Source organism: Clupea harengus, chromosome 24 (genome assembly GCF_900700415.2).
Source record: "Clupea harengus chromosome 24, Ch_v2.0.2, whole genome shotgun sequence".
Taxonomy (NCBI): Eukaryota; Metazoa; Chordata; class Actinopteri; order Clupeiformes; family Clupeidae; genus Clupea; species Clupea harengus.
In genome coordinates, this window is record NC_045175.1 from 6,947,345 (window position 1) to 6,972,344 (window position 25,000).

General features: G+C 44.6%; 3 protein-coding genes across 3 annotated transcripts in view; all 3 read right to left on the reverse strand.

Annotated features, from left to right (window-relative positions):
* Positions 1–6,736, reverse strand: part of sptbn1 (spectrin, beta, non-erythrocytic 1) — a 97,929-nt gene extending 91,193 nt beyond the window's left edge. Inside the window, exon 1 of the mRNA XM_031562222.2 lies at positions 6,522–6,736. The gene's annotated coding sequence lies outside the window, so the exon portion shown is untranslated. The remainder of the gene's footprint in view (positions 1–6,521) is intronic.
* LOC122128730 (uncharacterized protein C2orf73 homolog) overlaps positions 1–15,133 on the reverse strand; it is a 16,287-nt gene extending 1,154 nt beyond the window's left edge. Inside the window, exons 1-5 of the mRNA XM_042703419.1 lie at positions 14,997–15,133; positions 14,573–14,795; positions 14,264–14,417; positions 13,105–13,211; positions 8,544–8,784 (exon numbers count right to left, since the gene is read on the reverse strand). Of these exons, the coding sequence (XP_042559353.1) occupies positions 8,544–8,784; positions 13,105–13,211; positions 14,264–14,417; positions 14,573–14,795; positions 14,997–15,055 (784 nt within the window). The 5' untranslated portion in view covers positions 15,056–15,133. The remainder of the gene's footprint in view (positions 1–8,543; positions 8,785–13,104; positions 13,212–14,263; positions 14,418–14,572; positions 14,796–14,996) is intronic.
* A 3,718-nt stretch (positions 15,134–18,851) lies between these two features.
* LOC105896825 (acylphosphatase-2) overlaps positions 18,852–25,000 on the reverse strand; it is an 8,217-nt gene continuing 2,068 nt past the window's right edge. The window contains exon 4 of the mRNA XM_012823624.3: positions 18,852–19,646. Coding sequence (XP_012679078.1) covers positions 19,532–19,646 — 115 coding nt within the window. The 3' untranslated portion in view covers positions 18,852–19,531. The remainder of the gene's footprint in view (positions 19,647–25,000) is intronic.

Here is a 25,000-nt window from a genome sequence, read left to right on the forward strand (position 1 = left end):
GATAGTGACCACGAGAGTGACGGAAACAGAGAGGGAAAGACAGAGGAAGAACAGGTGATGGGGAATGAGTGACAGTTTGAGACACACAGAAAGGGACCAAGAGAAAGAAAACAGATACAGAGAGAGAAGGAAAGAAAGAGAGAGAGAGAGAGAGAGAGAGAGAGGCAGAGACGGTGCTTGAGATACAGAGAGTGGAGTGAGAGAGAGAGAGAGAGAGAGGGAGAGAGAGACAGGGAGAGACGGTGCTTGAGATACAGAGAGTGGAGTGAGAGAGAGAGAGAGAGAGAGAGAGGGAGAGAGAGACAGGGAGAGACGGTGCTTGAGATACAGAGAGTGGAGTGTATCAAATGACCAAGAGCAGGAAAAGAGAGCGCAGGAGGGATGGAAAGGGGGGTGGGGATGGGGGGGAGAGGCGAAGCTCAACAATCAGGCATTACAGAACCTCACCCAGTCCCAATGGATCTCTCCTCTCATTTCCTCAAATTCTATCTGGGCCCGAGAGCCCAGAGCGCACACACACACACACACACACACACACACACACACACACACACACACACACACACACACACAACCAGAGAACTCGCCAATCACTGTCAACACAGAACATATCATCTATCTGCCAGGGCCAGCAGCGATGGTCAATCTCCAACCCATGTGACCCCACAGCTGTGTCGCGTCTGGAAGTTAGACAACACCAAGACAATGGAGTTATGGCTAGGCGTGGGCCCCTTAACTAGCTCATGTCCTACAGCTAGAGTAGAGGCGAGAAAGGTTTCTCTTAGTGTCCCTTAACTTCATAATTCAATTCTATTCAGTTCAATTCAATTTTATTTATATAGCGCCGAAACAATCAAATTGTCTCAAGGGCGCTTTAACAAGCACTTCATACGGTCCCATCTTCCATTTCTCCTCTGGTGGTTCGATGTTCGATAATGTTAATAAATGATAGTAAACTATCATCACGTCATACTTCTATGTGTATATCAACCATTTTGTTCCAGACAGCATCGAGGGGCGTGAGTGACTGGCTGAATGAATGAATGAATGAATGAATGAATGAATGAATGAATGAATATTTACACGTCTTACATAGCCCCTCTCTAGATACCCAAAGCACATTACATGCATCGGAGAGCATTCATTTCCATGTGTAGCGCCCACTTTTGTACCAGAGGAAGGCTGCAACAGTAACAACATTGGCAATTTATAGAGGTGGAAACTCCATAAAACTCATCTCTCTCCGCTCCCTCATCCCAGCCACCAGGAAGGCCACGTGTTTTGATAACGTGATATAACTCCTCCCACTCCACCCCCTATCAGCTACAGATAGGCCATGTCCTGTGGAAACACTTTCTAATCACCTCATTTCCATCCAGACACACACACACTAACACACACACTAACACACACACACACACACACACTGCCTAAAGCTTGGGAAGAATGCTCGCCACCCCTCATCTTTTTTCGGCACATAGTGTTTCCCTCTGAGGTCCTTCCTTCAACTCTCTGAAGTTCTTCAAAGGCCTTCGGTTCTCGGGAACCGCCAACCACCCCCCCAGCCCCCCCCCCCCCAAAAAAGATACAAAATAAAATAAATTAAAACTAAGGGGTGTAAATTCCTCACAGGCCATCCACTGGGGAGGGGTAGGGTGGGGCACGGTAGGGTTAGGCAGCTGTGGAAACAACATGGCCGCCAGGGTCGGCTTGTTTGACTGTCCTCCTCCTGCTGGGCCCAGGGTGAGGAGGGGACAGGAGAGTGCATAGCCAACAAGCCAGTTGGTGGAGATCCAAAGACAAATCTTTTAACTCAATCAGTGTGTCCAAGTGTTAGCCAAGGGTTATGAATATGATGGTTGGTGTCTAACACTGTTTCTTTAACTGTTGAAATGAATACCTTGACATGCTAAACGTTTGCCTTAACACTGTTGATGTTATTGTAGAAATCCTTAAAGTATACTTTATGTCCCTCAGGGTAAGAGACTCCACTTCATGGTAATGATGTTGAGAGAGGAGACTTGGAGAGCAGGACTCCCCCATGGCTTTTATATATGTTTTTACTCACCTTATTTCTTAAACTGAACTTTGAGTCATTTGTCTTCAATTCATTCTTTATTTTGTTTTTCGTGATTCATTCTATGCACATCTGGACATTTTCTGACTCTGCCTGTTATACTATTCCTTTTAATAACTAGAAATACATTTTGTCCTGTGGTGCACCCATGCGGGATAAATAAAAGATGGTTTTATTTTATTTACACAAATAACTAGTTTGGGTAAATACCCTGTAGGTCATCTGATGAAGCTAATTCTCACTGCTTTACACAATACTGAACCACTCCGATCTTTCGTCAACCCTATGAAGGCTATTTTTGCCAGGGATATAAGCAATGATTTAATATGGACAGAGGTTTGATACGAGTCTAAAACAACAGACGCCAGACATAAACGCCCATCCCCCATCCCCCATCCCCCCCGCCTCTCAAACAACCCCCGACACCCAAATCTCTCTTCACGCCATAACCACTGCAGCCATGTGGTCCTCACCTGTCACCCCTACCGTGACAACTGGTCCTCTGCTTTACGTCTCAACACTCCCCCTCCCCCTCTCTCCTCTACCCCCTCCCTAAACCCTCTGCTGAGCCCTGTACTAGCCGCCCCCCGCCCCCGCGCGCTTCCGACTAGTCTCTCCCTTCAGGAATGCAATAAACATCCCCCAACCCCCCCCCCCCCCCCATCACCACCTGTCACACCCTACCCTAGCCTGTAATGTGAAATTAATTAGAGGATGGCAGGTAAGCCCTTTCGTAACATGCCAGGCCCAGGAGGTCTCTGTGAGGGTGAGCCTGGCATGTACACCCTGTCATGGAGGGAGGGAGAGGGAGGGAGGGAGGGATGGAGGGCGCAGAGTCCTCTTGGCAACAACGTGGCCATGTTTTTATCTTTCCTTTTTTTCTTTCTTTCTCTGTATTTCTTTCAGGTCACTAATTGCATTGTGATGACTTTGTTACCCGATATAACGCCACGGGTGGAGTCATTTAGGGCTTTTTATACAGCTTGTTCAAGGTGGGAATATTAAGCCTTCATTCCGACCTCGCCATTCTGTGTCAAATGTACGAAGACGGAATGGGGAGGCGGTCGTCGTTGTTGTTCCGCGGTAGTCAGGTTATTGGACAAGGCTCCTTCTTGCAAGTCTCCTGGGATTGATGATGCAACAATGGTAGAGCAGTGGGGAATAATGGAGAGAGAAAGGGGGAAGACATATGATATGGAGACAGAGAGAGCCAATCACAGCCAACCGAATATACATGAAAACAAAGACAGGCAATAATGGTTACACTGGTAGACTTTATGGAGACTGTTGCGAGAGGCTGTTTGAAAACAAAACACACACAAAGAACACACACACAAAACACACACGCACACACACGCATATGTCCAAACACTTGCACAAAAACACACATACGCAAACAAACACACACACACACATCCACACACTTGCACAAACAAACACAACCACCCATGCTGCAAACGACACAGACCACCCGCTTCCTCGACGCCCCTCGAGACAAACCGTATTTTTTTTGTCTGGGCACCACACACACCGACCGCCTGACAAGGTGACCCCTCCCTTTACAGCTCTGGCAAGAACCGACTCCTCTAAGTCTGAGTGTACGACTAGCCGTGCTGGACAAAAAGGGCAGATCCATCAGGCGAACACACTTAATTGGAAAGAAGCACTTTAATGCCAGAAGACATTAAAATATCGCCCCGCCAAGCTGACGTCATGCACCAGCGCGCTCACTTCCAGTAAATCTGCTTCAACCCCTGCCAGCAGAACAACAAAAAGTGCCCTTAATGTTATTAATATACCTATTATTGCTGCAGCAGTAATATTGTGGATTGAATAGGGGAATTTAAGAGGGTTGTGTCAAAACTGGAGCTGAGGCTATTACTGAGAATCTAATTAGACCTTGGATATTTTAAGGTTTACGACGCAAGTGTATTCCATTGTATACCAAAAAGGTTTGGGGAGTAGCACTAAGGTGTGTTGTTGACCAAACATGGTGTGAATCTCTGAACTAGTAATAACACGCCACACACAAATTACCCAACCTGTGTGTTACAGCAAGATATGAGACACAAATGTTGCGTTCTCGTGACTCAGTCACTCACTCACGGTCATCTCATGTTTCTCATCCAAGACCAGGAAACGCTCCATCGGAAAGAGGAAATGTCCCTTTCATACTGGATTGCTGGGGATCAATCCCCCCCCCCCCCCTCGGTCTAGCACTTGTGTGCAGTAAGACACAACCCAGCCCACACACACACACACACACACACGCGCACACACACACACACACAGATATACACACACTCAAATGCTTCAGACACTCATTGCATGTGCCTGGTGGTCGGACAATACACAAGTGTTGGCACAGCTCTGATTTGGCTCCAGATGACAAGGCCATTCATGCAGACTCTGCGGGAGGAGGAGGTGGATATCCACTTGACATGGCTAAAAGTAATATGAACTATTAAAGGCAGCTGTGGGTTGTGTTTGGATGGGACAGTATTACTCCACTCTTACTCTCACAGCGATGTGGAGGGTAGGGGAGTGGTGTTGCCACCATTAACGTCAACATTAAGTGACTCACAGTACAGCTAAGGGGGAGATTTACAACAGTGGCCCTTGGTGTGTGGAACTGATCTGAGGTCAGTCGCCAGTGGAGGGATCTGAGGACTGTTCAGGACTGTAACACACAACAATACAATCGTTCATGCTAAAACTGGTTGAAGAGACTCCAACGCCCTAGTAATGTTAATACATTATCCTCCTTGTTACAATTTCACAACTAAGATTAAAAAAAAGTCACATTTTGCGTGGTATTATAACAGTTTTAAGTAGAATTATAAATACTCCAAGACGGTAATTAAAATGGTCTGGCCCACCAGATGAAAACAAAATCACTCCATGGTACGAGACGACGCACAATCTCAGCAGAAGCAGAATTACCTCACGCAAACACCACCGTTTTCACGTGCAGGCCTTTAACCAGCTCCCTGTTGCTGAAGACGGCGGATCTCTGTGGGAACTAGACGATGTGGTTGCCTAGCGTCCGAGAGCGCAGAGGAGGGAGGTGCGTGGCAGTATTACATCATCGCCCGAGTGTTTTGCTTTACTAAACCCCATGGTTCACAGCAGCGCTAAACCCGTCTGTGTATGTATGTATACGTGTGTGTGTGTGTGTGCTTATGTGTGTGTGTGTGTGTTTGTGTGTATGTAGTTACTAACCCCTCCCGCATGTATGGCGGACTCTCAGATTAATGTTCGGGATCGGGCTGGGTGGATTCAGGCAGGCCGCAGCGCTGCAGCAGCCGCCCCGGCGCAGCAATGTCTCATAGCCGCAGGTCCACTGTTTTCATCACGGCCGCTTTGTGCGCAAAAGCACAACATCAAAGCATATAGAGAGACAGTCTACCCCCATCCCTATGGCGTACAGTGTTAAAAGGCGTAATAGCATTGACACTGAATGGCTGGCTGATGGTAGCATTAGCACCATGTCTCGAAAACCATCTGGCGACGCATCGCCTCGAGCGAGACGACAGTAACCTGTGGAAAGCTCGGCCAGTTGTTGTTCAATTAGGCACATCTCTATGCTTTGGTCCAAAAAGCAAAGCAAAGCACCTCTATATATTCACTATATATCAACATAACGACACAATTTTGCTAACAACAAACGACAGAATTGCACAAAACCCACAACATAATCGGTAAACATCACAGCGTGTCTGCAACTAGGTATCCCACAATAGCAGTAAGGTCACAGAAACCAAGCTACGTTTAACATTTCATATGATAACCTATACGCCATGCCAATAGCCTAAAACAGTTGGCTACTCGATTACAATATTAGGCTTTTCTCTCATATTTCTATGCTTGCCGTTTCTGTCTTAAGTTATAGTTTATATGGCAGGCTGGCAGCTCATACAGATTTGCCCTCTGAATACCACAACTCTGCTACCAGCAGAGGCGACCAGACCAGCACGACCACGCCTGTTTCCACCAATTCTACTGTACCGTTACACAGTACCCGTTATGTTAGCTTCTGATGCTGCTAAATCACACAGATACGCCATAAACAAATAAAAACAACGGTTTATTACGTTCAAATTTTGTGACCTATCAATACACTAGTCTTCAAAACATACCGTTCTAACTAGACGTGAAAACCAAACACTCTATTGCTACGTAAAAAAGGCATGTTTATGAGCATAGTCTGGATTTGGGAGACTATCTCTCACTGGCAAGAGCTGCACTGACGCAGAATAGGAGTTCTTCTCAGTTCCCGCTACCTATGCGTCTCCATCATCACACGACAGTAGTTTGGACGCAACGGTGTGTATGTATGAACCCTTCCTCGTTTCACTGCAATATTCAAACACCTTCGCTTGTAATCACAAAAAACAAACGTGGTATTTTGTCGGATACAAAACACACATATGATTCCACTTACCGATTAAAGAATAAGTGATGAACTTCACCGCGTTTAGGAGTCCGCAACGGGCACACGACGAGAGGCTGGCCAAGGCAGCACTGGGAGTGACCAGAGGAATCCGCACTGCCTTTCTCTCTCTCCGTCGACACCCTCCCGCCGCTGCACTGATTCAAGTGGGCGGAGATAGTCGAGTCGAGCGACCCTTAAACCAGAACAGCTACACCCTTCCCCATAGATGCGACGCAAAACTCTCCAGTAGACTGGAGTGCTCTTGATAAATGTGCAGTCTGTTGTCATGCATTTTAATGCGCAGCGTCGACGTGATGTATAAAAAGGCTTGTCCTACTTGTTTTGGTTTCCTTGGAGGGACATGACATTTGTTTATCGGACACTGTAACAGCTTTTACGCAGTGGGTTTTGCATCACAGGGGAGCATGAACGGGCCCCCCAAAAGATCACCGTGTTCTTTCAAGCACAATCACAGACCAGAATTATGATAATCGGTGAAATGGCTGCCCAGCATGTATGACCCATATGAAATGTATGGGTCAATAAGACAACTCCTAAGAGGATACCCCCCCCCCCCTGACTAAAAGGGTCGACCTGCTCCGTCCATTTAGAAGCTTCCTCAAGCTTCTTCCCTAGTTGGCACACAGACGCCTGGGCTGTAAACAGCTGACTGGCATGGAGCGTTGTGCATAAATACTGCATGGCAGCTTATCTATAATGTATTGCGGCAACACACTGGAGGCCTAAATGGCTTCCTACTGGGCTGGGTCGAATAAAGTAAACGCCCCGCCCTGGTCAAAGACAATAACGCACCCCCAATTATGGAGGGAAGTACTTTAATGTGATGGAGGGATTTTGCAGTCTTTGTGTATTTTGTTTTTAATGATCAAACTTTTTTGTTTATATAGTACTTGTTAGTTAATTGTAATATTATAAGGGAGAAAAGATTGACACAACAGGACCGATTTCTGTTAATTAATCTGCCTCAATACTCAGTTAGTGACTGACATAGACCATGGCACTTACATGGTGTGGCTTTTTTTTCAGTGCTGGGGTGTTACACATGCTTGCTTATCACCAGATGGCAAATATCATCACACATTTCAAGCACATATTGTCATTGTGGGGATAACCTCACGCCTATGTCAGTAAAACAGATGATCAATCAACGTTGCCTCATGGTATGCAAAGAAATTCCAAACTATAAATTGTTATGGTATGGCATCTCTTTGAGGGCTAAGATCTTGCCTAAGAGAAGCATCTAATGGTACTCTGGGATTGCTGTGATGCCCAGAGTGAAAAGGACAGGAAGTAGTCATGGCTCTCACTACAGAGGTTACAGTAACCATAGTGATGAATGTAGGGTCTGGCTGCTGGAGAGGGAAATTCCATATTAATTACTTCCCTCCGAAGGGCCCTAATGTTTGTATCGACACCCTTGGGTGTTAGCGGAGTCCTCCCAGGAGCCCACACAAATTACAGACGAAGAAGAAGAAACAGATTTGAGGCTGGTTTATTTCAAAGTGATCTTCAGGCTATGAGATGAGATATGAGGATGTTAGTTGTTGTTTAAAAACAACAGCACAGTAATGATGTAATATACAGCGGGGGAGGAAAAGTGTGACAGTTGCCGTGTGTGTGTCTGTGTGTGTGTGTGTGTGTGTGTGTGTGTATGTGTGCGTGTGTGTGTGTGTGTGTGTGTGTTCGTGCGTGCGTGCATGTCTCTTAACTTCAGTGTTTGTTCTGTATTACATGTGTTTGTGTGTTATGTTCAGTTGGTGTTCCGCAGACAGCTGTGTGATATAGGTATAAATGTGTGTGTTGTGTGTGTTGTGTGTGTGTATGTGTGTATGTGTGTGTTGTGTATGTGTGTGTGTGTGTGTGTGTGTGTGTGTGTGTGTGTGTGTGTGTGTGTGTGTGTGTGTGTTGTGTGTGTGTGTGTACATGCATTAGCATTTGCCAGCCATGGTTAGTAAGTCAGTGACACCACCCAGTCCCTCTACAGCTGGCTCTTTACCCCCCCCCCCCCACCGGCCTCCGCCCGTCTCCCAGGACCACTCTCCACCCTGCCTGTCCCCCTGCTGCTGTCTCGCGCTTGACAAGACGTTGGATGGGATGATGAAGGGGATGATGAAGAGGAGGAGGAGGAAGCAAGAGAGATGTGCCGACTGGGAGGGGCTTCATTTTTGCGGTCCACAGGGGCGACGGGTGTGACCTGCTGCGCCCCGTTGGAAGGCCTGCTTATATCGGTCCAGACGAAGGTCCCGTGTGACTGGGGAAGAAAAAAGACATGAGAAGGTGAGAGGGTAGGTAAGAATGGGGCAGGTCAGGGCACGTTTATTTATAATCAATCAATCAATCAATTTGTTTATTTGATCAAGAGGGACAGTGTACATTCATGAACATCAAAATGTAAATGCACCCAATTATAGTCAAAAGGCTAGTTTCAATTGGCAGTCCCCCTGCCAGAGTGAAAAAGGCTATACAACCTAAAAAGGCATTAACGTATATATATCAGAAGGTGAGAAGGTAGGTAAGAATGAGGCAGGTCAGGGCACGTTTATTTATATGCTGCAGGCCATGTAGACAGGTACTATTCAAGGTCTGTATATTTAGGACAAAGGATTAAAGGTGCAGTCCTCGATCCTGGAGAAAGTTTGTTGATATTTGAACCCAAAAAGCCAATCAAATACACCCCTCCCTTCAGTGCTCTTGAAGCGATGGGTTGATTGGTTGGAATAGTTTATGGCTCCGTCAGAGGGCTGTGAAGAGAGATTTGCTGAATTTGACAAAAAAAAGTGTATTGTGTTATTATCGAGGACTGCACCTTTGAATAAGGGAGGGATCGATAGTGCAAATGGAGCAGACAGGGTAGTAGAGGGGAGAATACGGACAGGAGATGAGAGAGAAGTCGAGAGCAGTGGAGACGGCATCACCGGAATGTCAAAGAGTGAGACAAGAAGTGGAAGCAGCCGAAAAAAGGGAGAGAAGAGGGAGAAAAAGAGAAAGAAGTGAAGAAAGAAGTGAATAAAGAACGAAAAACGAGGAGACGGCAAAGAGGAGTGTGAGTGTGTGAGAGACTAGATGAGAGGAGTGTGAGAGATTAGATGACAGGCTAGTGGGCTGTGCAGCGGCTGTGCAGCTGTGGCTATGAGTTCATCTCATAGTTCAAGGTCCCCAGGGAGTGAAGCCCACGCTATACTCCTCACACCCATCTCGGCATCTGCACAGATTACTATAAAATAGATAACATACTGTATATAGGTGCATATGTACGTCAATGGATAGGTATTTTGTATGTATGTATATGTACTTGTGTATATCTGCATATTATAAGTGTACAGGGCTGGGTAGGTCACAGATTAATAGTTACCCAGTTAAAAATGTAATAGGAAATGTATCTATTTTACCTACTTCATCAAAGTAATGTAACTTATTACACTGATCACTACTCTTCGACCCTGTTTGTGTATCCAGTGCTTGGTTGCCTGTTTGTGTATCAGTATGCTGTCTGTCTATGTAGTCTATGTTGTTGAGGGGGTATTTGAAACTGATTTAGAGCAAATACACCTTTGTCTATGTAGCTATGTATCATTTATGCATTAGTGTGTGCTGGTTGTGTGTGTGTATAAGAGAGACCATGCAGGCGTGTCTTTGAATGAATGAGTGAGTGAGTGTGTGTGTGTGTGTGTGTGTGTGTGTGTGTGTGTGTGTGTGTGTGTGTGTGTGTGTACGTATGTGTGTGTCTGTGTGTGTGTATGAATCACAGCATTCATGTGTATGTGTGTGTGTGTGTGTGTGTGTCTGTGCTTGTGTCTCTCTTGTGTTTCCTGTGCAAGGTGCACCGAGGTTATGACAAATAACAGCTGTGTCATGGCAACCCCCATTCGCTGCACAGACTGGTTGCTGGGAGGCCATGGCAGGGAAGCCGCTTCATCAAACGCAGCGCTCGCTCAGCAGGAAAAAAAAAGACCCTCTTTTGTTGCCGTCCCTGAGCCTCCGCACAGAGCCCACTCTGTCTGAACAACAGCATGCAGCACTCAGAGCACAACTCCCCCGACACAGACGCTGTGACGGGAGGAATAACTGCTGGCTGCAGATGCCACAGATGTGGGTAGAGTTTTGGATTTAGATTGGAGATATTTTAAACTATGCCGTCTAGAAATGTGAAGATTAGGAACTTTGAATTGCACATTTTTTTTACTTTTTTTTTTCCATATGGTTATGCGTTAAAAACAGTTATATTCAATGGGAACAGCTTTTTTTTGTCCATTTAAACCACGAGGAATACATAATGAAACGTAGCTAGTGAGGTTATTAATTTGCTGATATAACTAATTACTGGTTCATCATCTAATGTTTAATCAGCTTGATGTATACCAGAATGCGTTGAGCTAGTGTTTACCGACCTAATTGTAAGTACATTACTTGCTCTTGCACAGTACTTTCCTCACGAAGGCCACCAAGACAATGCTGGTAATATCCTGATAGCAGCACCAATAACATGTTGGTGATCTCACCCGACTGGATAGGCATCAACTTATTCAACACAACAGCAGATCAATTAAGTTGAACACATGGAGGCGTCACAAAGTGTTGTGTCTACCATAGTGGTTAAAGTAAAAGATCAGTCATAAATCTGTCTCATAAATCTGTCTCATAAATCAGTCTTATCAGTTTCATACAATATACAGAACTATCAATTTGGAACTGTGATTAATAATTAAATGAATAACTACAACCAAAATCACTATATCAACAGCTAGCACGGGTTGAAGGTCTTTAAACTGCTGAGTAGTGCATTCATGCTTAGACCAGCATATATGATCAAAATTCTCCACAGTTAAACACACAATATGTAATCTAACTAGATGTACTAACTGATGAGCTAAAGGGGGGTGTGTAGGGGTGTGTGAGAGACTGAGAGAGAGTGAGAGTGTGTGTGTGAGTGCGTGCAAGCAAGCATGCTCAAGTGCACATGTTGGGTGGGAATGTTTGTGTGTTTCTTTGTTCTGCCTTCGTATGTTCCGCACGCACGTCTTCAAACCATCATGAACACACGGGTGTGTGAAGCCGGAGCTTTGAGTTTCGTCTCCACGTGTGTGGCTCACATTAAATGCCAATTCAAAGTATGTGTATGTAATCTGAGTGGGATAATGGTGCCAGGTTAGAAAAGAGGATGATTAGTTTGCACGCAAGACCCTCTGTCTGTGTGAAGCATAACTAACAACAACTTGTGTATGGTGTGGCGATGACTACTAAATACTGTACCTAGCTGTAGATTTATCACAACAGTAATGTTCCATGATGTTTGAGTTTAGTTAAAATGACGCAATGAACAAATTAATTTGTGGAGTCCCAATCGTGCGTACCTACATAATATTTTACCAGAGGGTGGATAACTGCTGGATGGTTACATATTGGTTGGATAATTACCACCGGAAGAATTAGCAGATCATTTTCGCATGGATCTGGCCCTGATGCCGATGTGGTCCAGAGGCAGTCGCTAATTGGGAACCTTCTCCGACCACACACAATACCACGTGACCCTGTGGTGCATCTGGAGTTGACAAAATGAACACGCACACACACGCTCTCTCTCCCTCTCTCTATCTCACACACACACACACACACACACACGCAAACACACAAACACGCACACACACACACACACCCACACACACACACACACACACACACGCTCTCTCTCCCTCTCTCTATCTCACACACACACACACACACACACACACAAACACACAAACACGCACACACACACCCACACACACACACACACACACACACGCTCTCTCTCCCTCTCTCTATCTCACACACACACACACACACACACACACACACACACACACACACACACACACACACACACACACAAAAGGCCAGACAGGCTGTGGGGACGTGAGACACGTGAGGACGTGGAAACACTGTGTTTGCCAGTGAGGGGTGGGAGAGGAAAGGAGCAGGAAACACAGAGTCATGGAAATCAGAAACGGGCAGGATGGAGTGAGGCCTGTTCCACAACACAACAAGTGCTTGGCCACCGCGTGGTAGCCGCATTGTTACGGCGGCCTGACATAACGGGGGCGCAGTGAGGAGAGCGGCAAGTGCTCATGTATTCATATTTGCTTTATGCATGAATGTACATGTTTGGATGTACTGGATGGATGACTACCTCAATGAATCTGATTGAGAGAATGCCAAGAGTGTGCAAACAAAGATGCCATCAAAGCCAAAGGTGGCTACTTTGAAGAACCTAAAATGTAAAACATGTAATTTTTTTGTTTACTAGATAATTCCATGTGTGTTCTTTCATAGTTTTGATCTCTTCAGTATTAATCTACAAAGTAAAAAATAATACAATGAGAAGGTGTGTACAAACTGGTACTGTATATGTTTGGATGTATAGATGCATGTTTAAATGTCTCTGTGTGTGTGTGTGTGTGTGTGGTATGTATGATTGTATGCATGTGCTGTATGAATGCATGCGTGTATCTACATAGCCATCCATCTGTCTGTTTTTCTACCTACCTACCTATCCATATGTATTGTGTCTAGTCAGTTAGCTGCTGTGTCTTACCCCTCCTTGATACGGCGGGTTGTGTGGTTTTCTGGAGTCGCACTGTTGCATGAAACAGATGTGTTCCAGCAGGGTCTTGGGCTGCCCTATTGGATCCAGTGTTGGAACTACAGGCACACACAAAAACACACGGTGAGCATCCTTTTCAGTCCAAACTGTTTCGAAACTTTGACCAGTAGAAACATACATAAATGTTCGATGTTTTCCTTGATAGTTGACAGCTGTCGACGGCTTGACATCCACCTGTATCTTTGATTTACAATCACAATATTGTGAAAACATTTTGAGAATCAAATCAGCCTTTGTTGACTATTGCTGACACTCATCACTGACTGACTCACTTCCCTGATTGATGCACAGATTAGGTGTTCTTGAAACACTGAGACGAACAACAGAATCAGATTCAGTCTCTTATTTTATACTGCAGAAATGGATGACATATTTATGACAAGAGACATAAAGAGAGCATAAACCTTTATAAACAATTCATCATGACAATTTCCCCAACTTCCCCTTAACAGTTTGAAGCTGAACAATTATATATGAACATTAAGCTCTCTTGATGCAGCTTTAAAGAGCTGCAAGTATGCTCACATGTGCTACAGGATATTTGTAAGATGTATTGTTTGTTGTTCAATGTTATCAATGTGATGAAAATAAAACACAGTGTTATTATACCAGAACTCTGGCCAAAGCGGTATCCATCCCCTAGTCTCATGTTACGACTGCTAAAATGCTGATTATGCTGAATATACATAATATTAGGGCTAGGATTTATAAGCTCTTAGCATGCTTCTGGCGACTAGTAGCTGTGTGAGCGATACTGATGGAAGATAATGCATTTATTCATAGGCTAAAACACACACACACACACACACACACAGAGATACACACTTGTCTAGCCTGGTAGGCAGTGTTTCCATAGATGTACAGACTGTGGATTGTCTATGACACATTCAGAGACAAAAGCGGAACAGAAGGAGAAGCAGTGAAAGAGAGGGAGAGAGAGAGAGAGTGTGTAGGGAGAGTAAAAGAGAGCAAGACAAAGACAGAGTGTGTGCGTGTGTGTGTGTTTGGGAGAGAGAGTGCACACACACACACACACACACACACACACACACACTCACAAACACACAGTTGGAGAGAGAGGGAGGCTTACTAATTGCAGTAGCGAAGGCTCTGCCCCTCTCCTCTTTGGCTCGAATGACTGGGGTAGGTGCCGTGGGCTGGTAGTCAGTCCTTTGGGTGGTGTCCTCACAGTATCTGGCCTTAGGCCTCTCACTGTTTACAGGCTCAGGAGCCCACCATTTAAACTAAAAGGAAAGTGTTTTGTGTTATTACTGCTTGAATATTACTAAACATGAATGTGATATTAAATACAATACAAATCGTCAATCAATCAATCAATCTATCTATCTATCCGTCTGTCTGTCTTTTTTTTGTGTAGGCCTGTGAACACTTAAAACACCTGTTCATCCTTTGTGTTGTCCGTCTCCATGTGAAGAACGGGTGCGTTCAAGAATCTGACGTTGGTTCGTATGAACTTGGCATTGTATGGCTGCGGTACATTGTGCGTCTTGAGAAGTTCGCTTTCTTCCAGAGCTCGTGTGGCATACTTGTGGTCCTTGTAAACCTTATCAGGTTGAAGTCTGTCGGGTATGCTCTCGTCAAATATTCTGAAAGTATTGGAGCTGCAACAGGCGGAAAACATTAGTTCCCTGGCATCCTGGTTTTGATTAAAAGTTCAAAAGGACCGGTTATGCAATGGTTTGTGCAAGTAATTGAGCTAACGAACTGGCCAGATATCCAACTGATTGGTCGGTGAGATAGTGTTAAAAATACACACCGATGCTTGAGCTTCATCTTTGTGACGCAACTATGTTAATACTTACCGGAAAGAGTCGTGCACCTTCTTCTTTCGAGGCAAACATATCTCCGCAAGTTGGTGCATGGCGGCAGTGGGGACTTGACAAGGCTACTGTCGTTTTGCGTTTGCGTTCATGAAACTTTCGCGAGGTCATTATTGACAGGTTGCTACGCAACATCAGTTGACAAGCTCGTCATTTTAATTTCGTCACAAGTTCACTTCAGTATTTCAGAAGCAGCTAGCGCGCATTCACATAGAGAAACGCTGGGTTTGGCAAACAAACACCGTTCATTTCAACATGCTTTAAATCAAGACCAGTAAGTAAATCAGCCGATCAAACATTACTTTTACTTTTCATTCTCATAACAACATATCTTTATATTTGAATATATCTAACAACAGCAGATCAATTTATATTTTACATTCGGATCTTTCAGATGTGGTTTATAATGGGCAACGCCACAGTGACACGTTCCAGCCATGGTCCTGGTGTTCTGCAGTCTTCTTTCCAGCAACATCTGTCTCCTTTGATCTCGTTTTCCATTTTCTTTCTGGACTAACACGTAATGCAATTACAGGCCATCAGGACACGCACACAAACACACACACACACATTGATCACATAAAATTAAGAAATGTCATGACCACAGTACAATTTTTCTTCTGAGTATAGAATTTAAACTAACATTACAGTATTTTCCTATTACATGTTAAATCTATCCTACATGCTTATTTCAGTGTTGGCATGGGGAGAGCATTGTTTCTTGAAGGCCCTGAATGCCTGACCTCGTGTTTCCATTGAGGTCATTCCATTCCATTGATGGCAAGAGTGTCAGCTAAAGCTGAACTATTTGGAAAAAGCTGGAAAAACTAACAAGCCCCTAAATGCCTACTTCAGAAGCAGGGAGGCTGCTGCTGCTGCAACCACATCTCACGCTTACATATGCAGGCCGTGGCATATGGTGTTTTGATATCTGCTTTGGATTAAAGGATGATGATGATGCCCAACAGACCCTGGGCACCAAACAATGAAATGTTGTGCCCTCATTATGATACCAGATTGTTTTGGAAGATTCACTTATCTCCCCCCCTTTACCGTACAGATGGATTTTCGCCTGTCATATTTGCACTTGAAGTATATTGTTTGTTGTGGTGACATTTTTTGATCATATCCTCTCTGTAGAACATTTGAAACATTCTGTACATGTCAAGAAGCACAGGCTTGTAGGAACACTTGCTCCATTTAATGCATATGTACAGTGCCTTGCATATGTAATGTACCTTTAGCTACGAGCTAATGTATCTTTGACTGACCAATCAAATTAACTGTTTGGGTGGGGAAGACCCAACCTGTTGTTTGAATTGTCCATCAAACAATTAAAATTGACCAAACGTGACTCGCTTGTTGTGTAAGATACCCAGGGACCAGGAAGCTCGTACTGAGTCAGGTCTTTTATCATCGCTATCTGCATGCTGACTCTGCAGATAGGTGCACCGACCTGTCTGAGCCCTCTGATCCAATCATGTGGAGCTTCACTCTGCAGCCATCACCGGCTGAGCTTTGGACTGAGGCGCATGAGATGATTGGGTCTCTCTCATTTTGAATTAGGGTCCAGGGGAAATTGAGGGAAACACTCTAAGTAAAAGTCATCAGTCATCTAAAAACAAGATGCTTTTCATCAAACAGAATGTTACCGAGTTAGAATTTCTGTACATGTAGTACACTCTAAAAGTCATTTTCAACCAGCATTTCAGATAAGAAGTCTTTGACTTCCAGATACAGACATTGTCAGACGTTGAGTGGAAGAAGTTAAAAGCATTTTTTTTTTATAATATATACACAAAATACACAAATATACATATGTATATACTGTTATAATACTTTTATAAATGTATCATACAAGTATTTATAAATGTACATACAATAAATGAGGACAAAACACAAATCAGAACATTAGGAACTGAAAACACTGTTGTTGTTGAACTGTTGTTCTTCCCTCCCCCCGACTCCCTCTTGTTCCTGACTGAGAGGATTCTGTTGCCCCCAGCCCCCGTTGTCACCAGCAGTGGATGAGAGGATTCTGTTGCCCCCTGGCCCCCGTTGTCATCAGCAGTGGATGAGAGGAGTTTTTTATCATTACCCACAGAGGGCTTGAGCCCAGCGCTGTGCTGATTACCCTGTCTGATCCTGAGGGATTAGCACTGCATTTAATGCCACATGCAGCACCCCGTACGAGTGGAGGGGTAGGGACAGGGTTGTTTGTGATGCCTGGGAAAAACTATAGAATAAAATCGAATAAAATGAAAAGAAATGGACAGATGGAATGAGTGAGTGAAGCAGTGGAGGAAAGAAGGAGGTTCGTATAGAAAGGCACTCTTGATTGTTTCACAGGCCTTTCAGAATCTGGAAAAATGTCACAGCAGCATATCAAAGCAAATAGCTTCACATGTAGCCTTGCATGGCAAAAAGAAATGCGTTTGAAAAAGCGAAGCACATTTTTTGGTTATCCCTCTCCCCTGCTGTTGTTAAGGGACAAATGACAGACACAATTTACAAATGAATGGATGCATATATTGAATGAACAAATGAGTGAGTCCATGATAGATTTGGCAAAGGACTCTCCTCTGTTGTTGTTAAGGGACAGATGACAGACTGAATGAATGGATGAATGAGTGAATGAGCAAATGAGCGAGTGATGGCTGGATAGATCGATTGTGCACAGGACACTACTCTCTGGTGTTGTGGTGCTGCCCTGTCTCTCTCTCTCTGTCTGTCTGTCTGTCTGCTGTCTCTCTCTCTCTGTCTGTCTGTCTGTCTGTCTGTCTGCTGTCTCTCTCTGTCTGGCTGTCTGTCTGCTGTCTCTCTCTCTCTCTGTGTCTGTCTGTCTGCTTTCTCTCTCTCTCTGTCTGTCTGTCTGTCTCTCTCTCTCTGTCTGCTGTCTGGCAGCGCTGCGCCTCAGTGCTGCCCTGTCTGTCTGTCTCTCTGTCTGTCTGTCTGCCGTCTGGCAGCGCTGCGCCTCAGTGCTTCAGAGCTGGGCTCTGTGTGAGCCTCTCATCTAATCTCACTGCTGTCAGCTAAGAGGATTCCAGCCCACCCGCCTGCCAATGAGCAAGCAGGCCTGCCACAGAGAAGAGCATGCTGGGAAAAAAAGAAGAAGACAGGAAGTCCATCCTTCCTGTCTGCACGCTTCTTAGACAGCTTTTTTTTAAAGGAGTCTGTCAGTTTTTTCTCTCTTTCACATACAGAGTGTAAAACCAAGTAAATGGACTAGCTTTGGTGAACTAAATCGTTAGCGAAGTTAGCGTCATCTCAATGACTTGGGGAGATTTTCAAGAATCTGACAGATTGAAGCACCTCTAGGGAAAAAGTCCATGAGAGAGGTCTGGCCTGCCTTTGACTGGAGTGGTGCAGGTTATTTTTAGATCGCTAGAGGATCAGTCTCAAGTGCAGTAGGAAATTTTACGACTGTCTTGACTCTTTCTCTTGTTTTTTTTTTCACTGTCTCCTTGTTACTCAGGATGGTCGGTGTGGCAGCAGGCAAAAGTGCATTGTGGGTAAGACCTGGCCATTATAGAGTGTGTGCACAACACTCTTGTGAAAGAGTCTGTGTGGCCTGGAGAAGGAGGACGGTCTGGGAATGGGAATGTGGTCAGGAGCACTCTGCAACACAGTCCCAGGAATGCTCCTGTGTCTGTTACGGGAAGTTCTATCTTAAATCCTAAACGTTTCTGTCATTCCAATACGACTCCATAGACTCCACTTAAAAATGAATACACGTGAATGAACACGCACCTTTCCTGGACTAGATGTCTTTAAGGTTTTCTTCGTTTACCCTGACATTTCTGAATGTGTCATGAATAAAATACTTCAGAGGTAGTATTAAAATATTTAAATACTGATACTTTATTTTCATGGGTGTTTTCTATATAACATTACAGTGCAATGTAATCCACACACAGACAGGAGATACTACACCAATAAATACATAGATGTTACCCACACACTGAACACATTTAATGCATTTTAAACTCACAACAGTCATTCTAGGTCTAACCTCAGGATGAGCTAGGTTTGTGCAAACAATAGGTAACTTTAGTTTAGTTCACTTAGTCAGGCAAGAGTGCTCTTTTTTGCATTTACCTTTTGCATAGAGCTGCATTAACACCCGGAGACCAAAGGCACATTTCATCACTTCAAACATTTCAAACACCATTTGTCAGAGAAAGATCAAAATAATATGCCCTCTGTGCAAGTCTGAAAACCATTCTCGTTATTGTGAGATAAAGTGAGTTTAAACAAATGTATTCGAAACTGTTTTACTCATAAGACTGGACACAGGTACTGTCAAGGGTGTACAAGATCATGGTTGTAGTTTCCTATATTAAAGGTTGGATGTGAGTAATGGCACACATTTGTTTCTTTTCTTGAACACTGCTACTGCAGTGATGCATATCAGACTTAATTTAGCAATGGTGAAGAAATCTACAGTACTTGAGCAAGACCAAAGTGGACGTTGTCTTCTCTTCTCCAGTGTCATGTTTAGCGGGGAACGTGGCGTTTTAATAACGGGTTCCAAAGCCGTGGATCTCCAGTTTGGAAATCTCCTTCTCATTGGTGAACTCGGCACGGTCGATACGGGAACTGGGACTGCCCACTCTGCTCAGCCACGCCTTCCTACGGAGAGCCAGACAGTACAAACAGTCAGATGTCTGTTTTTAATATCATGCATAAGGAAGACAAGACATTTAATTTTCCATTCCTCACACAGCGCTGAAACTAAAACATCCACATCTCTACTATTATGACACACAATTCTATCGAGCAGGTACATCTATACTCTACACACAGATCAACACATATATGGAAACAGCTCAATCGTTGAGCTAACTGAGGAGTGTTACCCGTGCTACCCATGTGGAAAAGGTCTGTAAAAACATATAGGAATCACCCTTATCATGTACAATACTTGCATGATAAATCTGCAGTAAAGAGCTTGCATCATTCATCATTCTACAATGGCATAATGCCCTTCAACATGCAACATGTAGCTCACAACATATAGTCTTTCTCTGCTACTGTATATAAAAGGGGCTATAATTATATGCGTTGACACTGTTCTTGTATCTACCACATAAGAATGAACATGTATTAATTTGACAGACTTTTTCCATTTGAGGAGAGAGAGAGAGAGATACTGTGGGTCCTAAATGACCGGTGCTGGTCTGGCCTCAGTGGGACCCTGCTGAAGGATTAATCACATGTCACTGAGATCCAGCAATGACATTACACTGGAGGACTGGCCTCTTTCTTTCTCTCTCACTCTCTCTCTCTCTCTCTCTTCCTCTCTTCCTGTCTCCTTGGGGATGGACAGTATCGTCTTCTGAGAACAGCTAAATGCATTAGGGCCTCAAGCCCACGGGAAGGCTCTCGCAGGCCTGATTGGATGAGTGCATACAGGAATGAACACACGCAGACACGCAGACACACACACACACACACACACACACACACACACACACAGAGAGAGAGACACACACACACATATACACATATATTTATGTGAGAGAGAATGTGTGCGTCTGCAGAATTTCATGTGTATCATGCTCCCGGTAGATTGGATAGATGCAAGGAAAGTGCTTTAGAGATAGAGTTAGAATATGTGTGTGTGTGTGTGTGTGTGTGTGTTCTAGGTGTGTGTTGCATGAATCATTTTTATAACCAAACAAAACAAAATCCATCTGAAATTTCACCATAACTCAAAAAAATTACCGTAATCAACAACACATTGAACTACAAAATATTTGGCTCCAAAAAAATATATATAATTTTCTCCCTCGTTTTGCCACTCTTTTCTTCCAGCATGTTTTCAATCATTCAGAAAGCCTCCACCCCAGGGACACTTTCTCAATACACTCTCCCAATCCCGCTCCCTCCAAACTTGACCTCCTATTCAATGAAATTCAATACAACACATCAATTTGGTGCGAGGGATTAACCTCGACCAACGACTGTGTCCAATGCGGAACAACAGAGATGGGGAGGAGAGAAAGAGGGGATTATGGGGAAGGACTGGAGGGATTTAGGAACGAGGGAACGTGAAGGAGAGGTAGCCCTTTCTGGAGTTCTCACTCCCCGCGCACTCACAGGGGTGAAGACGAACGACTTTGTTTTGAGGGAGGGAGACAGGGAGGGAGAGAGGGAGGGAGGGAACCACGTCATTGATCCTGGGGTGGGGTGAAATTACTGTTGAGGAAACTCCACCCGAAATACGGAGAAACTGTGTGTGCGAGACCAAATATATGACAAAATTCTCACCGTACCTAATCAAAGGATAAAGGCCAGAGACAATCAAAAGAAATAGAGAAGATATACACACACACTCTCTCTATCTTTCAATACACACACAGACACACACACACTGCAGTGTGTACAGCAGTGAGAGTGTTTCTGTGGAGATGGCTAACCTCTCACCCTCTGGGTTTCTTACCCAAGGCTTTATTTACCAACTCCATACACCCACATCCCTCTCTCACGACACTCTCACCTCACCACTCACTGACCCCTCTCTCTTTCTCCTTCCCCTTTCTTTCTTCCTTTCTTCAAAGGCTTCCTACTCCTCACTTTCTCTCCATCTCAGACACACACACAAACACACACTCACATTCATTCTAAAGGTGATTTAGGTCTCTGTCCCTTGTGACTATCAATGACTTTTGCAGTTGCTCTCTCTCTCTATCTTTCTTTTTTCTCTATGTCCCTTAAATGGCCTCCTCTCTCTCTTTCTCACACACACACACTCACACTATCTCCCTCCTCTACTGAACTCTCTCTCTCATTCTTCCGTTCCCCCTTACATCACCCTCACTTTCATGGTTCCAACTCTCTCTCTCTCTCTCTCTTTCCCTCTCTCTCTCCCTCTCCTCATGCATGCAGTTCCATGTGAGCACATGTGCTCATTGTGTGGGAGAGGAAGAGAGGCCGCCCTGTGCCTGGACTTTGAGGAAGTCAGATAACATTGAGGAGTGGGAACAGGAAAGAATTCCTTTTGGACCCAGAGCTTGCATGCAGCGCCAGCCAAGGCTAACAATCTGACAGCTACACGTACCGATGCAGTGTTTGTACACAGGCGAGGAGAGATGTGTTGTACGTGTGTGTGTGTGTGTGTGTGTGTGTGTGTGTGTGTTTGTGTGTGTGTGTGTGCCTGTGTGCATGTGTATCTGTGTGTATGTGTGTACCTGTTAGTGTATGCCTGTGCCTGTGTGTGTGTGTGTGTGTGTGTGTGTGTGTGTGTGTGTGTGTGTGTGTGTGTGTGTGAGTGTGTAATGCAGTGTTTAGGTATCTGTGTGCACTTCTGTTTGATGTGTGGATATGCTTGGATTGAGAATGTGCATCATGTGTATCTTTGCATCATTTCTATCTACTTCTAACTCTTTTTCTCTTGTTGTTTCTATGTGTGTGTGTGTGTGTGTGTGTGTCTGTGTGTGTGTGTCTGTGGGCATGTAACTATGTGTGAATGCTGAAAGCTGATCCTATAGTTCCCAGGTTGGGCAAACACCAGCCAGTCAAAGGCCAAATGTCATCTGACGTTCCTGACAGTGCGAACACCACCAGGCCTCTCCGCTCGTATTTACCACACAAACACCCTCAGCAGTCAAACTCGTGCTGACATCCTGTGTCTGCCTCTCCTGTGTTTCCCATTGCGGAGAAGCAGCTCCCCCCCTGTATCTACGACAGGGCCTAATGGCTTTGTCTAGTCCAGAGGCGGTGTTCTCTCTCATCTCTATTGCGTGTTGCATGGCTAGTCAAGTACAAACTCCTTACTCTGGCTATGTGTGTGTGTGTGTGTGTGTGTGTGTGTGTATGTCTGTGTGTGTGTGTGTGTGTGCGTGTGTGTGTGTGTGTGTGTGTGTGTGTGTGTGTGTGTCTCTGTGTGTGTGTATGTCTGTGTGTGTGTGTGTGTGTGTGCCTGCAGTGCACAGTACTGAGGGGGGTTTTGTTCCCTACTGCATACATAGGTTTGGCGGTACACTCCTTCGGTTAACTAAAACCAAAAACACTTGGAAACTGTGCATGCTTACAAAAAGTATGCACGGCTAACAACTGCAAGTTGCGTTACGTATGTTTAGATACTGTGTATGTATAACTAGATTATTTAAATCTGGAAAAAAACATATGTGATTAAAGGTCAAATATGTTCTTCTGTAATGCCGGCTTGTGGATTGTGTACAGTTCCAGTATATAAAACTAAGTGAGAGCCAGTGAGAGAGGAGGGTACAGTGTGTGTGAGAGAGAGACAGTGGCAGAGAGATGGGGCAGAGAGATGGAGAGAGAGAGAGAGAGATGGGGGGAGAGAGGGAGAGAGAGAGAGGGAGAGGGAGAGAGAGAGAGAGAGAGAGAGAGAGAGGGAGAGAGAGAGGGAGAGAGAGAGAGAGAGAGAGAGAGAAGGAGAGAGAGTAGGCTTAGTGGGGGGAGTGTGGTGTGATTCTCATCCATCCAGTTGGCCCTGTCCGTTTAAATATTTAATGAGAAAACACATTTCCTGTTCACTCGCATCTCATGCTGGTGAGGTGGAACAAAGAGAGAGAGAGAGAGAGAGAGAGAGAGAGAGTTGGGGAAGGAGGGAGAGTGAATGGGAAGGAGTGAGAGAGAGAGAGAGAGGGGTATAGAGGTAAAGGAAGGAAACAAGAAAGGAAGAAAGAAAGAAAGCCTTTTCACCATGGCAGCAGCGAAGCTCTCAAAAGCTGTATCCCAGCAATGGAGAGTGTGTGTGATGATCACACAGGAACTCACCTACACACAGATGGAAACACTGAGGCTGTTTTAACACATGGTCTGCTCTGCTGGTCCGAACTCAAGTGTGATTATTCGTGTGCCCCCCCCACCCCCCGCTCCCCCCTCCTGCCCCCACTAGTTTCTTTTCACGTTATATTATGTGGGTGTGAGCCATGGTCCGTTTATGTCATCCGCACGTAAACAACGTGCAGCTATTATGTATCCACGTTGCTAGGTAACGGCTCAAAGTAATGGGGGAAAAATGGAAAGCTGCGTTCTATTTGTTTTTTTCTTCATCTTTTTGTTAATTTGGTAATTTTTGTCTGCCATTAATGATGCATACATGCAACCCCCCAAGCATTAATTGCCATGTAGCTGTCCTGTAGTCAGGTACTTTCTGTACCACTGTTAGCATTTAAGACAGTTGCATGTTAATAAATAATTTCACATTTAAAGTAACACTATGCAACAATCTGACACTTTTTGAGGTATGGTTTTATAGGCAACTAGTTGTGGTACCATCCTCAAATAGATTTTAAAAGCATATGGTCATGTGAAGGACATATAAACACCTGTGTCTTTCCCACTAGCCATCCAGGATATGCCCTATGTGGGTCTGTGTACCAGGCTGGAATACCCTGCAAAAATGGAAGAATAGCTTTCACAGCATGGCATTGCCAGCTATACTGCCGAAAGACACCAGTTAGTGTATTGGCAAGCTTCTATCAGTTAGTGGTGTTTGCAATGCCTTTTAGGTAGTTAGCTTGCTAGTTTTGGAACATAACTCCTTATTGCTGCTTTCACGGTGATGTGGGAGAATTTGGATCGATCAGCAGTCATAAATAGCACTTCCTTCCTGGGTTTGGAGAGCTTGAATAGCTGATTGGATAGCTGATTGGATAGCTGATTGGATAGCTTTCACACCAAATGCGAACCGCTCCGTTTTCTGGAGGGCACGGTACGGTTCCTTGGTGCACACCGGAGTTCGGAGTAAAGTTATCACATCAATGAAACGAACCGAACTAACGGCTCAAGCAGCGCCTGGTCTGCACCCAAAGCTCTAGTGTGAAAGCATCCTACAAAAGAACACACACACACACACACGCTAACTAAACCATTTGTTCATTAGCTGACTTTGACTGTGTGTCTGAGATGGTGCAGTGGAGACTCCTGAGAAAGCTCAGATGGGTAAAGGACTCAGATCTTCCTCAACACAGACACAAAGAAGATACAGATACATACACTGTAAGTTCAGT